At 34.4% G+C, this 15577-nt stretch overlaps 4 protein-coding genes across 4 annotated transcripts; all 4 read left to right on the top strand.

Annotated features, from left to right (window-relative positions):
• Positions 1-729: 729 nt before the first annotated feature.
• Positions 730-3018, top strand: LOC126673667 (F-box/WD-40 repeat-containing protein At5g21040). Its single transcript, XM_050367895.2, has one exon. The coding sequence runs from the start codon at positions 1231-1233 to the stop codon at positions 2812-2814; it is 1584 nt and encodes a 527-aa protein (XP_050223852.1). The 5' UTR covers positions 730-1230; the 3' UTR covers positions 2815-3018.
• Positions 3019-3149: 131 nt separating this feature from the next.
• LOC126673668 (GDSL esterase/lipase At1g71250-like) lies at positions 3150-5413 on the top strand. Its single transcript, XM_050367896.2, has 3 exons — positions 3150-3612; positions 4141-4767; positions 4966-5413. The coding sequence occupies exons 1-3, from the start codon at positions 3372-3374 to the stop codon at positions 5196-5198; spliced, it is 1101 nt and encodes a 366-aa protein (XP_050223853.1). The 5' UTR covers positions 3150-3371; the 3' UTR covers positions 5199-5413.
• A 1333-nt stretch (positions 5414-6746) lies between these two features.
• On the top strand, positions 6747-8555 carry LOC126671809 (protein KOKOPELLI). The gene is given in 3 exon segments (XM_056104945.1): positions 6747-7117; positions 7210-7357; positions 7360-8555. Coding segments are annotated over 3 exon segments (1314 nt in total). The 5' UTR covers positions 6747-7036; the 3' UTR covers positions 8445-8555.
• Positions 8556-9368: 813 nt separating this feature from the next.
• Positions 9369-10044, top strand: LOC126672616 (LOB domain-containing protein 24-like). The gene is made up of 2 exons (XM_050366569.1): positions 9369-9521; positions 9841-10044. The coding sequence occupies exons 1-2, from the start codon at positions 9369-9371 to the stop codon at positions 10042-10044; spliced, it is 357 nt and encodes a 118-aa protein (XP_050222526.1).
• Positions 10045-15577: the final 5533 nt, after the last annotated feature.

The following is a 15577-nucleotide window of genomic DNA, read 5'->3' as shown; positions in this document are numbered from 1 at the left end:
CGGTTGTTGCTGCTGCTGGAGGACGGCTGCTGTTTCTGCTGAAGAACGACCGACGGTTGCTGCTGAAGGATGACCGACGGCTGTTTCTGGTGAAGGATGCCGACGGGATATGAAGAAGGGGAAGAATGTGTTGACGCCGACGGGATATGTTGAAGGGGAGAATGTATTGGCGGCGGGATAAAATAAATTAGGTTTTAGTTTTTAGTTTTTAAATGATTTTAGGGTTTAATGGTATAAAATGGTTAAAGTTAATAATGGTCCTTGTTTTTTTAATTAAAAATTAATTTGGTGTTCAAACATTTGAAATAAAAAAAATAAAAAAAGTTAAATGTTAATTTTGTGAATAAAATAAAAATTAAGGACTATTTTAAACTTTTAACCATTTAAAACCACCTAAATCCATTTAAAACTGGAGAGTGTGTTCACTCTCTAGGGTGAGAGTGGGGAAGAGGGTATTTGATACGTTTTTGCATAGTTGTGGGGTGATTCGATACACTTTTACGAGGTTGGGCTTATTTGATATTTCGTGCCAAGTTCAGGGAGGTTTTTGATCCTTTACTCTTTTAAAATTTTAGATACTTTTGTCATCGTCCCATAATTCAATTCGACCAGATTTTTGGTTTAATAGTGGGTAGGACCGGACAGCGGACCGGTTTCCGTTTCACCGGCCGGTCCAGTCTGGTTTTTAATCCCTGGTTATGCCTGTTGGCTATACAGAGCGACCGAACCGAGCAATACCCCATCCATCTCCTCTACAATACCAAAGTAATCCAACGGCTCATACTAACCTATGACCTCTACACCCTTAATCTTGACGGCCAGAAACGTTGCTAAGCTGTCCACATGAGTCTCCACCATAAACTTGAAATTTTGATTTGCTTATGATCTCTCCTTTAAAATCATTTTCTAATTTCTGCTTTATTCAGTTCTCTCGGATCGTGTGTTTTGAATCTGTAGAGGGTACGTTATCTCTAGGTTTCTCTATTATATAATTTGATTTGATATTTGATTCTATTAAGTGCTTCTGATTTTTTAAATTTGTTTTACATTCTTCATTTTCTCATAGATATTCGATTTCTAGGGTTTGTTTCGTGTTCCTGTCCTTTTTTCAAATTTTCAAATTTTGGATTGAAATTGCTTCTGGATTTTGGTTATTTAGGTTTTTTGCATCCGGGGATTCAATTATTCGCCTTCTTTATTGCTTATTATTAGGTGGAAGGTTATTCTTTTATGGAATTTGAATGCCAAACAAACATTGATATTTTAAAAAATTCCAGTTTGAAGGAGAACTCTAATTTGAAAGCTAAAGGTTTAGAAATTTGCAATCCCAACTTAGGTTATTGTTTGAAGGAGGGAATTTTAGTTAGTAATGAGGTTTTCCCCAATTTTTGCGGGTCCTTCAGTGATCTTCCTCCGGCATTGATATCTGAAATCCTGAATTGTCTTGACCCTAAGGAGCTTGGAATAGTTTCGTGTGTCTCAACTGTTTTTAATCGGCTTGCATCTGAAAACCGGGTTTGGAAGGAGGTTTATTGTGAGAGATGGGGACTCCCTTTGGCGCAGGCACCATTGGGCGTAGGGATCTCCGACGATGACAAGTCATGGAAGGAGCTGTTTGTGGAGAGAGAGTTTAGGAGTAAGACTTTGTTGGGACGTTACAGTATTGATGTTTTGTATGGTCATACTGAAGCAGTACGAACTGTTTTCCTTTTGGCTTCTGCTAAGCTCATATTTACTTCTGGATATGATTCAGTTGTGCGAATGTGGGACATGGAAGATGGCTTATCAATTGCATCATCAAAACCTCTTGGATGCACTATTCGAGCAGTTGCAGCGGATACAAAGCTTTTGGTTGCCGGTGGTACTGATGGATTCATCCAAGGCTGGAGAGCAGTCGAAGGTCTCCAATGCTTGTTCGACCTTAAGGAGCCAAACATGGAATTCCGACTTTGGGAACACGAGGGACCTATAACTTCCCTTGCTTTAGATATTCTGAGGATTTATAGCGGTTCATGGGACATGACTGTTCGCATATGGGATCGTTCTTCCCTGAAATGCTTAAAGGTTTTGAGGCATAGTGATTGGGTATGGAGCCTGGCTCCACATGATACTACAGCTGCTAGCGCGTCTGGGTCGGATGTGTATGTTTGGGACACTCACACCGGGACATTGCTTGCAGTTATTAATGGTGCTCATGTTGGCAACACTTATTCGTTGGCGCGAAGCCACACAGGAAAATTTCTCTTTACTGGAGGAGAGGATGGTGCTATTCATATGTTTGAGATCATTGGTCACAGCAAGATGGCTAATGTTTTCAAGGTTGCAACATGGATTCCACACTCTGGCCCAGTTTATTCTCTTGCTTTTGAGTTTCCTTGGCTTGTTTCAGCTTCTAGTGATGGGAAATTGTCGCTTATAGATGTTCGAAAGCTTCTGAAGGCAAGCAGACGCTCTTTAGGAAAGAAGTCGAGGGTTAGATGTGACAGTGTGGAGGCGCCGCAGCGGATGCTTCATGGATTTGGCCCCAATCTTTTTTCAGTAGGCATTGGAGCTGACCGGATCATATGTGGAGGAGAGGAAGGTGTGGTGAGGATGTGGAACTTTTCACGAGCTCTAGAAATTGAAAAGAGGGCTCGTGCTCTAAGAGGATTGCGACTGGAGAACCGAATGAGGAGACGCAAGATCCAAACAGAGATGAGCAAAGGTGGCCAAATTGATCACTGCTCTGTTGCGGCCAAGAAGAACTCTTTGCGTGGTGATAGGAGTAGCGTTTGGCAGTGTAAACGTGGAATCAGTAGCAAGCTGAAGGCTTAGCAACAGATTTATATATGGTTTTAGGTGCAATAACATGAGTCAATTTCTGTTGCAGAATTACACAATATGCAAGGCTACGGATTTCATTATTTAGCCTCATATTTTCCATAGCATTCCGAGTTTCATTTTATACTAGTTTTGAAGATGCGCTGATTTGGTACAGTAGCAGTATCTTTAATCATATGCACAGATTTTAACTGGCAATCGAACTATTTATAATTCTGGGTTGCACCCACAGCTCACATTTCAAATTGAATTTGTTTATTACAACTTAGAAGCAGTGTATGGAATATAAATTTGGTAATTTAAATTAAAAGAAGTTTGGTTAGTATTTATGTTGAACATATTAACAAAAAGTTGAAAGTTTATATAGCAAATAGGAAAAGAGAGAGAAATAGAAGGAAGAGTTTTGACAATAAACCATCATATTGTGTATACAGTCAGTTGGTTGCACGTGTCGTTTGTTTAGGGCGGTTAAAAGAAAAGAGCGGGAATTCAAGAAACGAAAGCAGATCAAACCAAAGCAAAGCAAACCCCTGAATTTAGAATAAAGAAAAATGGTCGTCCTCTTCTTGAGTTTTGTTGGTATCTTGATGATGAGCAGTAGCAGTAGTAGTGTATCAAATGCGCAGTATATGAGAGTGAAGGAATCAAATGGAAATGTTTCAGCAATGTTTATAATGGGCGATTCTTCTGTTGATTGTGGACACAACAATCCCTTCTACCCTTTTCTTCACAGGAATCTTTCATTGGTTCCTTGCAATGGCTCTGATTCTACTCTGCTTCCTTATCTTCTCGGTACTCTCTAAATTACATTTTTACATCATTATCTTTCTTGCTTCTTCAATCTTTATGTGTGTTTTCTTTATTTTACTTATAATTTATGAAATCCCTTCTCTTTTATTCCAATTTCTTGATTTTCTTTTCAAGAATTCTGAGAAAACTGTAAATTTCATCACCAATTTGGGTTTTTGTCACTTCATTTGGTCATTTATTTTGTGGATTTACATTATAAAAGTATGTTCTTGTTCTTGTTCTTGTTTTCCCTGCACTGCACAACTCTCCTTAGTTTGTAGTATTACAGCAAATGTTAGTGTTCTTGACTTGAGAGGTGCGAATTAATCATCTCGAGAGAGGACCAAATCATCACGTGAATAATTAGCATTTTACCCAACTCACAAATTTCTCAGTCAGAATCTTTGGCATCTGCTAGTCACAATTTGCATGAACTAAGTATGGCATGTAATTGTGTTGTGTGTTCATAAAGAGTTAGATTCGACTGGCATTCTTAGCCGTTACTAATAAGGTTTTCTATGGCTACTGCAGCTCAGAAGATGGGATTATTAAGTACCTCGCTGTTTTTCGGTCAGAATGGATCTGTTGAAGGGATAAAACGCGGGTTGAACTATGGTTCAGCACATTCGACAATCATGAAATCTGATAGTCAGAGCCATCAGTCTCTTAACCAACAACTACGCGAAGTATTCGAGACTTTGCAGTTGTTGCAGCTTCAGTTAAGTGAGGAAACTGCCAACCATTTTATCAGATCCTCTATGTTTTACCTCTCATTTGGAAAAGACGACTATATCGACCATTTCCTTGGAAATTCTTCGGGCATAATGCTCAAGTACACTGGCAAACAATTTGCTCGAATTCTGGTCAATCAGATGGTTTATGCTATTAGGAGCCTCTTTGATGCAAATGTTAGGAAGATTATTTGCATGGGGATATTGCCTCTGGGATGCACACCACGCAGTGTCTCAGAGTGGCGTAATGTAACTGCTGTTCATGGCAGCCGTTGTGTCCGAGAGGTAAACAATCTGGTTTTGCAATATAACGTCATGCTACATGAGCACATTATTGAACTCAACTCAGAGTATCCCGATGCTCAGATCGTTTTCTGTGACGTATACCGAGGAATTATGAAGATCGTAGCCAAACCATTACACTTTGGTATGGAATCTCTTCTTCTATTTTTATTTTTCAGTAGCTTCGAACTAAGTTATATGAAAAATCAGTAGGTGCCGTAATCTATGTTGTACGAAAATTTACGTTCTCTATGTTTCATTTCTAGAAACGTTTTTGAAGCTCCGAAATTCTATGTTTACAACTTATTCTTGTAAATAATGTGTTGAATAATGTATGATGTAGGTTTTAGAGATGCCGAGAGTGCATGCTGTGGACTTGGTCTGCACAATGCAATCGTTGGTTGCCTTTCTACAGAGTTGGGTTGCAGTGAGCCTTCGAGATATGTGTGGTGGGATTTCTACAATCCATCAGAAAGAGTGAACTCTATGCTTGCGGATGCAGCTTGGTCTGGTCATATGTTATCAGGAATTTGTCATCCTATGCCAGTCCAAGATCTGGTATATACTCTTCTATGAGTGTCATCAAGCCAAGGCAGCACGCTTGATCAAATTTTAGAATTCTTTGTTGATTACTACACATTTGTGATGATGTCTCCATTTGTATAGCCATTTCAAGTTTTGTCAACAATTGCATCAATTTTAATTAACCTTGTGAATAGGAGCTGGAGAAATGATCTTGTGCTTCAATTTTTTTATCTTAGAGAATGAAAAATAATTCTATCATTTCCTTTGTTTTATTGGAAATCTCAAGATAGATCGATTTGGAATTACAATTCTATCATTCCTTCATTTGGTTAAATTAAACTAAAATTAAATTCTTCATATGAAGTTTTCTACCGCCGAAAGAAAAAACTTGTTTAAGTGTATTTTATTGGGTGAATATGATTTGATTTGGTTCACTGCAGTTCAGTTCGATTAGTCAGTAATAAAAGTCAAACTAAAATTAAAATGATTTTTTTTAATTATTTACATAATATTCAATTTTTTAAATTAAAATAAATTTTAGTTAGGTGTAAATCAAATTAATAATTTGGTTCGATTTTTCTGAGCCAAATCCATATAGATAAAATGCAATTTTTGCTTGATTTGAATTTATTAATCCGTGAAAGTTTAACTATCGTAAAAGTTAAGGCACTAAAAGAATAGATTTAGCAAAATTCAGATATGAATGATATAGTTTTTACTAAAATTTAGGGGTGGGCAAAAAAACCGGTCAAACCGATTAACCGAACCGAAACCGGAAAACCGAACCGGAAAATATGGTTAACCGGTTCAACGGTTTAGGTTTAGGTTTTGATTTTTAGTTTTCATGGTTAATGGTTTAGGTTTAGGTTTTGGATTTCTAAAAACCGTGGTTAACCGGTTAACCGGTTTATATATATATATTCATATATTTTTAATAATTAATAAGATATATTTTATGATCTATAAAATAATATTGATTTTATAATATACACAATAAAATCTAAATATAAAAATATATTGACATATATTTTATTTAGGAATATTTATATATTTTAGGAGATTTTATATATGAAAATATTGTAAAAGAAATTTGTTTTCCTTATTAAAATATTTACTTAACAAAAATAGGAATATTTAAATTTATAAATAGTAGAAAGTGGACGTGAAGAACACTACAAACAATTCAAAAAATACAAACATAGCTTTAATATTACTCGTAAATTATTTGTAAATAATAATAGTTTTAAATATTTGCATTGATTTAACTATTTATAAGATAGTTTAGATTTATATTTTTTTAATATAATTTGAATTTCTATAGTTTTTTTTTTGTTTGCTAAAAAATCAAATAGAATTAAAAATATATCTTTTTTTGTCTTTAATTTTTCTAATGGTTATATGGTTAAAAACCGCAAAACCGAAAAACCGAACCGTTTTTTATGGTTAACCAATTTACCGGTTAACCGTTTAAAATTTTAGGTTTAGGTTTTTAATTTTAAAAACCGTATTACAATGGACCGGTTTACAAATTACCCTCATGGACCGGTTAACCGGTCCATGCCCACCCCTACTAAAATTACCAAGCAGGTAGTTATCGAAAAATCTCAAGGAATCCCAAAACTGAAAACCTCCCAAGAAAAATATGTCGTAAACAGTAACTGTCACATTCATAAAAATATGTAAAAAATAAAAAAGAAAGTGTATTTTGCTTGAAATTTCATCTGTGTCCTCGAAACTTTTGTTCTATATTTTAGTTGAAATTTCCCTCATCAAAGCTCTGTCAAAAAAATTATCTTACAGTGTTTTTGTTGCTTACCGATACGGTTTACTTCTTTTCTGAAAACTAAATTTTGATTGTGAACTGCGAAGAAGTTTGCAAGTAACTGAAAATGGAAGCGGAAGAAGAAGCGAAAAGCGATGTGGATTCGTTGAGAAAATTGTATATCCTTCTCCAACAAACTTGTCTAGATGTAACCATAACCGCCCCTTCAATTCTTTATTTAGTTATTCTAACATATCATATAATGTTTTTGTAATTTGTTTTTCATTGTTTTATGAACAGATGGATGAGCGCACAAGACTTTTTTTCAGGAATTTGTTAGATTCTGCAAGAGACAACATGGTTTCTGCTTTTTTGTTTCTTCAATTCTGTATTGTATTTGAAGCATTATACACATTTGTAAGTTCTGTTTTATGTGTTTTGATTGATCACAGATGGTAGCTGCAACACGAGACGCATTGTCGTTGAAGCCTCCTATACCATCCAAGCCTTTAAGCCCATCGCCTTCACCTCTGCAATCGCAATCTAGAGTCGCGCAGAGAAATAAACGCTGCAGAGTATGTCAGCAGACCGGTTTCAGGCAGCACTCAGGACCCACAAATACTGAATTTGCTAAACAAGTGTCTCATTCAATTCAACTCTTGGAATCTTTGCACATTTCTTCTTCTGTAAATCAATTAACTGGTGAGACTAGCAAAAGAATTTGGAGTAGTAATGGTAACGTTTCGCGGGCAGTTGAATTAGGGTTCCGATATCCCCAGAGTGAATGTTTGTCGCATCACTATGTTCATGGGTTGCGGATCCCTCCGAGTAAGGATAATGTGGCAAAACATCCTTCCTCCAGCCACACTGTGGAAATGAAGCAGCAGCACAGCCAAGACAGTAGTTTTCATGACGATTGTGTGAAGAATATGCTAATGAAGCCAATGCTGGTGGATTATGATCAGAGCAAGAGACAGCAGAAGCAGAAAACAAAGCAGACTTGTACGTCGAGTTCTACCTCTTCGTACAGTCGGGCAGATACAGAATCCGAAAGCAGCAGAACCGACGTTTCACCCGAAAGTAGCAGCTACGAGAGCAGGAGCAGTCATTCTTCTTATACCTCATCAGCAAGTCCTGTCAGGAAGGCTAAAAAAGTTGTCAGATCATCAAGTCCTGAGAAAGCAGGGGGGAAATTGACAAGGTTGAAGAACAGGTTGAGAGTAATATTTCACCACCACCATCACCACCATCATCACCATAACAGAGGATCAATGTGGAAGAAGATAAAAGTGAAGCAGAAAGAGAAGGGGTATGAGAAAAAAGCAGTGGAGAAGGTGAAAGTGAAAGAGGGGGGTCAGTTTCAGGCGATGGTGAAAGGATTGATGAAGCATGCTAAGCAGAAACAGAAAAAGAAGAAGAAGAATATGGGGATTAGAGGCCAAAACCAACATTGGTGGAAATTGTTAAAGCATAATGGTGGAGTTAGACTGCCCAATAAAGGCCGGGTTAGACTCCACCTTCAACCTAACAAATGACCTCACTAGAGAGAGAGGTCATTTGTAAGGCGCACTAGAGAGAGAGGTCATTTGTAAGGCGCTCTTCTTCTTTTATTAAATTGAAAGCACTGTCGGGTTAAATATTTTTTAGGTCACCAAATTATAGTGTTTTTATTAAATGGTTAACAAATTATAAAAAATTACAAAATGGATATCGAACTATAATTTTTTAATAAAATGGTTACTGAACTATATAAAGTTACAAAACGGTTACTGGAGTATTTTTTTATAAATAAGTTATTGATGACGTGAACAAGAAAAATATGTATAGGAGGAAGATAACATTTTTCTAAAAAAACTACAGTTCGGTAACCATTTTATAACTTTTTCTAATTCGGTATCTATTTTGTAGAAATACTATAGTTCGGAAACTATTTTGTAATTTTTTATAATTCGGTAACGATTTTGTTGTAAAAACAATATAGTTCGATGACCTATAAAATATTTAACCCGACATCTATCTAGCAATATTTGCTTACGTTACAGTTTCACCATTATTTGTTTATTCAATTTAAATGATGCACACAACATACATTTTAAATTCCTGAAATTTGAAACCACAAATTTAGTTGGAAGAGTTGGAAATAATTTTCAATTAGAATTCCTCCTATGAATAAACTTATTTACAAGCTTGTGAATTAGTTTGATTTTATTGTTTCAAATGATTTTTAATTAGGTGAAATCTAAAATTCTACCACTATCCTTAATTATATATCTCCTAAATATGGATTCTCATTCCATTCCCAAAGACCTTTCCATCTTGAAAATTATAGCCGTTATAGAAGATCCCAAGCTACAAATTTACATCTTATTATATTCTATAGATACTGAAAATCTCACTCTCAAGAACCAAGACTAAAATATCTATGTTTATAGTTAGATTTTGTTTAAAGATTTTGGAGAATGATAAGTGGTCGTTGCGCAGCTTGCAAATATTTGAGGAGAGGATGTGCTTCAGATTGCATATTTTCTCTTTACTTTCCATCGAATGACCCACAAAGATTTACTTATGTTCATAAAATCTATGGTGCTAGCAATGTTGCAAAACTACTTCAGGTAAACTATACATTAATAACGTATCATATCTTGTAACCAAAATCATAAATATTTTAATACATAGTATTGTCTTCACTTAATTTAATTCAAAAATACTATTTAAAATGCATCTCAAGTTTTTTTGAATAAAATCATTTACAACGTACGTATGTTGCACAAAAACTTCATTGAGTTATGCATTTTGGTATTTCGTTTTCGTTTTAGAAACTTTAAAAGTAATAATATCGCTTTACTGTTTTACGTTTGCATCTTTAAGATTATATAGATGTATATTTGCAGATTTTCTGATATGATTTGGTATTTTCTTTTGCTGATGAAGCAAGTCCCCGCTTATCTACGAGATTCAGCAGCAGATTCTATGTATCATGAAGCGCAGTGCAGAATTGAAGACCCAGTGTATGGTTGTGTGGGAGTAATCTCCCAATTATATCAACAAATATATAATGCAGAAAATGAGTTGGCTAAAACTAGAGCTGAAATTGCAATTTATGCTTCTCTTGCTCATCAACAATTTCAAATCTAATCAAAGGAAGCTTACAATACCTGTCTTCAGAATTGTTTTTCTATATGTAGTCGTTTCAAATGAATAAGATAAGAAAGTTATGCATTATTAAAAGAGCAATTTTCTATGAAGCCCCTACATATATTATAATGAACAGTTTGATATCTCTTGTTTTCTGTTAAAAAAAAATATCCCTTGTTTGAAAATCTTATTTAATGATCACTTAATTTTAATTTCGTTAACTATTAGACCCTTTTATTAATTTGGAGTACCAAATTGTTAACGAAAATGAAAGTGAGGTACCGAATCATTTAAGAAAAATAAAATCAGGTACCAGATCTTTAACAAAATTGAAAGTGAGATACCAAATCGTTTGAAAGTAAGTGCCGAAATTAATGGTAGGGGCTAATAGTTATATAACATAATTGAAAGTGAGAGACCAACAAGTAGGATTTTCAAATAAGGAGTATTAAACTGTTAATTATGGTATAATTGAGGAGTCTTAGAATAATTTGCTCTTATTTAATATTAAACAATTTAGATCACTCAATTTACGTGTTGTTACCGAAAAATTATTGTATTTCATTTTATTGCAAAAAGGATATTATACCTTTTATTACAATGAGAGGTTATTGTGGTCGGTTCAATTAAATTTTGTTATAAAAAGAATACTGGATCTAGGTAGCACGGAGATGGATGGAAACGGAAACGACACGAAACGGCCACGGGAAACGACAAATTTTTAAAATAAAGGACACAAAACGTGGAAAAAACGTGTAAATAATAAAAATATAGCGATATATTTATAATATTAGGAATTATAAAATGTCGTATATATTAAATTTTATTTATACATTTAAGAAAACAAATCAAACATAATTCAACACAACAAAAATAACAAGATAAGTTTTCTTATAGATAAAGTAAATAATAAAAATTGTGGGTAGTTAGTTAATAAAAAATATTTGTTGAGAATTATTTAGGTTTGTTATAACTATATATTTTTTTAATTTACAGAAACGGCCCGAAACGTTTTCTTATGAGTTTTCGAGAGTTTCTGAGAGTTTCTAGTTTCCGAAACAGGACACGCAACTTCATTGAAGTTTTTGTGCTTCTTAGTACTGGATTTATCATGCTAAGATAATTTTTTTTTTTTTTTAAAAAGGTTTTTTTTGTAATCCATCTACGTCATATAAACAAAAACGTTGTGTTTTAATGTGAAAACAATGAGTTTTATACGAGTGATTTTCCGTTATAATAAATTATAAAGATGAATGATCTTTTTATAACAAAATAAAATATAGTATTCTTTCAGTAAACAACATATATGTTTACCATAGTGTTTAATATCTGCATTACTTTTTGTTAGTGATATGCACTAGGTCAATCATTTTTGACCATGTTTTGACTTTATCATTTTGTTATTTATTGATTGGCAGTTTTTATCATTTTATATTAATGATTAAAATACTTGAATGGTTAATTTTTTCTAAGGTCATCAAGTATGTGACTTGACAGTAGAACCCTTAGGTTTAATAAAAGAATTATATACCATCTATCCCTAGTCTTAATAGAACATTGAGACTAGTATATATGATGTTGACTGATGATTATGTTTTACTAATCATGTATATGAGATATTAAGTCAAATCATAGGTGCTATTTGAGAAATAAGGCACTGGATGACCCACTATGAGAATACTACATAGATCACTGTCATAAATAATTCTCATTACAGTTCTATTAGTATAATTCTTTAACCTTGAAATCATCATGGATTTCTACGTAGCTATTTCATATTTTGATACAGTCTTACATTATCTTTAATAGGATAATGGAATAGATTGTCATTGGATATGAAAGTAACTATGTGAGAAATGTGAGTGACTAAGAAGGAATTTGTCCCTCATTTATTTGAGTAAGATATCTATGGGCCCCTTGAAGAAGATAGACTGAAGGAAATGCATGGCCATGCTAATTGATAAGGAGTTATCATTTTTAGTCTACTTAGAGTCAAGAAACTAATGATTGAATATTATAAGGATAACAGGACTATGCCTTATATTCAATCTGGATATCGAGTGACAAAGGGATTAAAATATTATTGTAAATGGTTAAATCGGATTATCGATATTCGTATAACTTGGGTAGTCATAATGTCTTGATAGAGGCCACTTATGACTTGTGGGCTGAAATAGGAATTTCGAGCCTACTGCCAGCATTATATGAACCTACAGGGTCGCACACTAAGAACAGGCCCAAAACAGTTATGGGTTGTACAAGCCCAATGTGATTAAGTGATTAATTATATATGTATATATAATTCGTAATATATATATATATTAATAAATATATATTAATTCGAAATTTAAGGATAAGTGTTTTCCTTAATTTATTATTTTTGGAAGATAATAAATATAGTAATTAATATATATGGATAATTATCAAAAAGGAGTTTTTGATAAACATAAACTGGTAGAATTGCAATGAGATTGAAATTCGAATTTGTCTCAAACCCTAGTGTTGTTTATCAATATAAATACACATTAAGCAATTGTTTTTAGAATCACAAAAATTCATTATTCACTAAATCACTAAAATTTGAAATTGCTTGTGAAGCAATAGTGCTAGCACACAAGCACTAGTTTTGGCTAAGGTCTGTTCGTGTGGATACTCGTAGAGGACACGTTTTTTTGGAGGCGTTTCTGATCCGAGGCCAGGTATCGCCAAAGTGAACCACCTCCTTCCTTCCTACATTGCTGTTGAATTTGACATACAAGTAAGTACTTATTCTGTTAATTCGAATTACATGGATCTTGGTTTGGGTTTTTAGATAAATTTTTGAAATTCCGCTGCGTTATGAACCTAGAAAACCTAACACTTTTATCTTTAAATTTCCAAAATATATGGAGTAAAGTCTTACATATTCAATCTAAAGCTTCAAGCTTCGGGTTCTGATAGATATAGTGATTGTTTTTTCACAAACTTATAAAATCAAGCATCAATTGTCACAAAAAGGACATAATAGAAATACAAATTATTGTGAGGCTCTTGAATTTAATAATCCAATATAATGTAATTTACCACAATAAAAGGAAGCTTGCAATACCTATCTTCAGAATTTTTTTTCTATATGTATTTATTTCAAATGAATAAGACAAGAAAGTTATGCATTATTTAATGAGCAATTTACTACGAGACTCCCATATATATGTTTGACACCTTTTATTTAAAAATCTTACTTAATGATCTTTTAGTTTTATTTATTAATTGTTAGGCCATTTTATTAATTTGGAGTACTAAATCGTTAACGAAATTAAAAGTGAGGTACCAAATGGTTTGAAAATAAGGTACCAAATCATTTAAGAAAATTTAAGTCCGGGGGCAAATCGTTAACGAAATTGAAAGTGAGGTACCAAATATTTTAAAGGTAAGTGCCGAAATTAACGGAGAGGCTAGTTAACATAATTGAAAGTGAGGAGAATTGAATAAAATTTATTCTTTCGCACCTCAATTTTATTTCCTATTTGTTCTTTTAACGTACCAAAAATAATTTTATTTTTTTGAAATTCCAGCCATTACCGGCAGTCATAGGTATTTCAAAAATTGTTCAACTTCTTAGACATCGACTAAATTTATTAAATGTTGCCTCATATCATCACGAACCGTGTAATTAAAGAACATTTAAGATCTGCAATAAATTAATAGGGTGTAGACACCTATTGTTCGGACAGGTAAAAAGTGATAAGGAACTGAAGCGTCCCATGATGATTTCTAGAGAAATTTATCCGGATGACGAGCTTTCGATTTGCTTGCTGGAATCTAAGCAGGCGTAGTCTGTGCACAATTGCAAACTTGGAGGATCAAAACGTAATTAGACGTAAATAACCCATAAAAATCCAAAGAAATTATAATAAAAGTCTAGAAATTGGACTAATTGCCATATCTTAGAAGTTTATGGGCGAATTTGCAAGTTTAACAGACTGAAATTGAGCATAATCAAACCTATAGGGGCGAAGGAATCTTTTTAACACTTTCGGGCACCAAAATACACTTTTAACACTCTTTTACCTAGCTAGCAAGTCTAAATTCAAATTTCATTGATTTAATAGTGTTTCTAGCTAATCATAATTCTTTAAGACCTATCACTTCACACACTTTCACCCTAGAATATTTTAGAAGATTCTAGGAAACCCTAGGTCATACCATTCTCCTATAAATACTACTGTTAGTCAGCTAAGTTAAGGGTCGGACCAGAAAGGTAAAATCATAAACCAAAAATTTGAACACCCAAGGCCGAATATTTGCACACACACCACACACAAATTGTGCTTGATTCTAGTCCTGAAAACACCTAAGATCACTTTGATTCTCCAAGAACGCAAGCCTGCACAGACTCGAAGCTAGATTCCGCATCCACTTCGCCAGTAAACGATCCTTTGATTTTCCATGCCATGAATATCATATTTACTGTAATTGTGTATTATAGGGTGTATGTTAGCTTAAGTATTGATTTTAGCCATCAAATTGTCATATTTAGCTTAATAATTGATTGTTAAATTGCCATGAAATCAATGAAAAACATGTTAATGACTGATTTAATGTGTTTAACGTGTTTAAATCCGGAAACCCAGTAAATTGTAGCTCTTAGGATGCATGCTAGGTGCAATTTTAAGCTTGTTTGCCATGAAAATTCGAAATTCGAAGTTGTTGCCCAAAAAAATAATTTTATTTAAATGAGCTTTAAACACTCTGATTATGCCATATTTGGATTCCTTGTTTGATTTTATGCGGTTTTAAATACTTTTGCATGAAAAACGGACTTGAAACGAGTGAGAACGAAGCAAAACAAAATTCTGAAACTGCTGTCCAAAAATCCCCCGCCGCCGCCGCAGTAATCGGCGTCGCCGCCATAACAAAGTGGCGCCGCCACCTTATCCTGTCGGCGCCGGCAGCTTAAGCTGGCTCCGTGTTCGTCGCTCCTCATCTCTCCATATTCGTTACCATATCCTGCCAGACGTGATCCGAACTTCAAAACGTGTTTCCGGGCTCATCCGGACTCCAAATCAAGCCCAATTTGAACCCAGACATAGATCATTTAGCGCAAAATCATATTATGTATTGTAATAGGTAAGACCCGATATAAAACGGACCTAGAAGTTCAAATATATAACATAGTGTATAAACCGGGCCCACGAGCCCGAGGCCCAGCAAACCAGCGAATTCCAGAGCCGATTTTGGGCTAACCTGAACTCGGAATCGACTCCAAATCAAACTAGTAGAACCGGATCGACGAGACGCACAACTCTCGTGATCTGACCTAGAGCCCATTCTGACCAGACCAATGGTCAAAACCCGCGCGAGCGCCAGGCACTCAAAGTCAACTAGGTTGAAAAGAATTTCTAACCTTATATGTGTACCAAATTGCCCCTGAGCATGCCAGCATTGTTTATCGCTTTCCAAAAGCATTCCAAATCAAATAATAACCGGTTAAAGGACTAATCACCTAAAAAGTGGCCCATTAATGCAATTACAGCTCATCGCTTAGACATCG

The sequence above is a fragment of the Mercurialis annua genome, linkage group LG3 (assembly GCF_937616625.2).
Source record: "Mercurialis annua linkage group LG3, ddMerAnnu1.2, whole genome shotgun sequence".
In the NCBI taxonomy this organism is placed as follows: domain Eukaryota; kingdom Viridiplantae; phylum Streptophyta; class Magnoliopsida; order Malpighiales; family Euphorbiaceae; genus Mercurialis; species Mercurialis annua.
The sequence above is the reverse complement of the archived record's forward strand: the minus strand, read 5'-3'. Positions and strand labels throughout refer to the sequence as shown.

What these genes read in the sequence shown, in the direction of transcription:
- LOC126673667 (XM_050367895.2), top strand. Translation starts at nt 1,231, where the DNA reads ATGGAATTTGAATGCCAAACAAACATTGATATTTTAAAAAATTCCAGT.
- LOC126673668 (XM_050367896.2), top strand. Translation starts at nt 3,372, where the DNA reads ATGGTCGTCCTCTTCTTGAGTTTTGTTGGTATCTTGATGATGAGCAGT. An exon ending in TCTGCTTCCTTATCTTCTCG is followed by an intron (nt 3,613 to 4,140) that starts GTACTCTCTAAA and finishes TGGCTACTGCAG; the next exon opens with CTCAGAAGATGGGATTATTA. An exon ending in AGCCAAACCATTACACTTTG is followed by an intron (nt 4,768 to 4,965) that starts GTATGGAATCTC and finishes TGTATGATGTAG; the next exon opens with GTTTTAGAGATGCCGAGAGT.
- LOC126672616 (XM_050366569.1), top strand. Translation starts at nt 9,369, where the DNA reads ATGATAAGTGGTCGTTGCGCAGCTTGCAAATATTTGAGGAGAGGATGT. An exon ending in ATGTTGCAAAACTACTTCAG is followed by an intron (nt 9,522 to 9,840) that starts GTAAACTATACA and finishes TTGCTGATGAAG; the next exon opens with CAAGTCCCCGCTTATCTACG.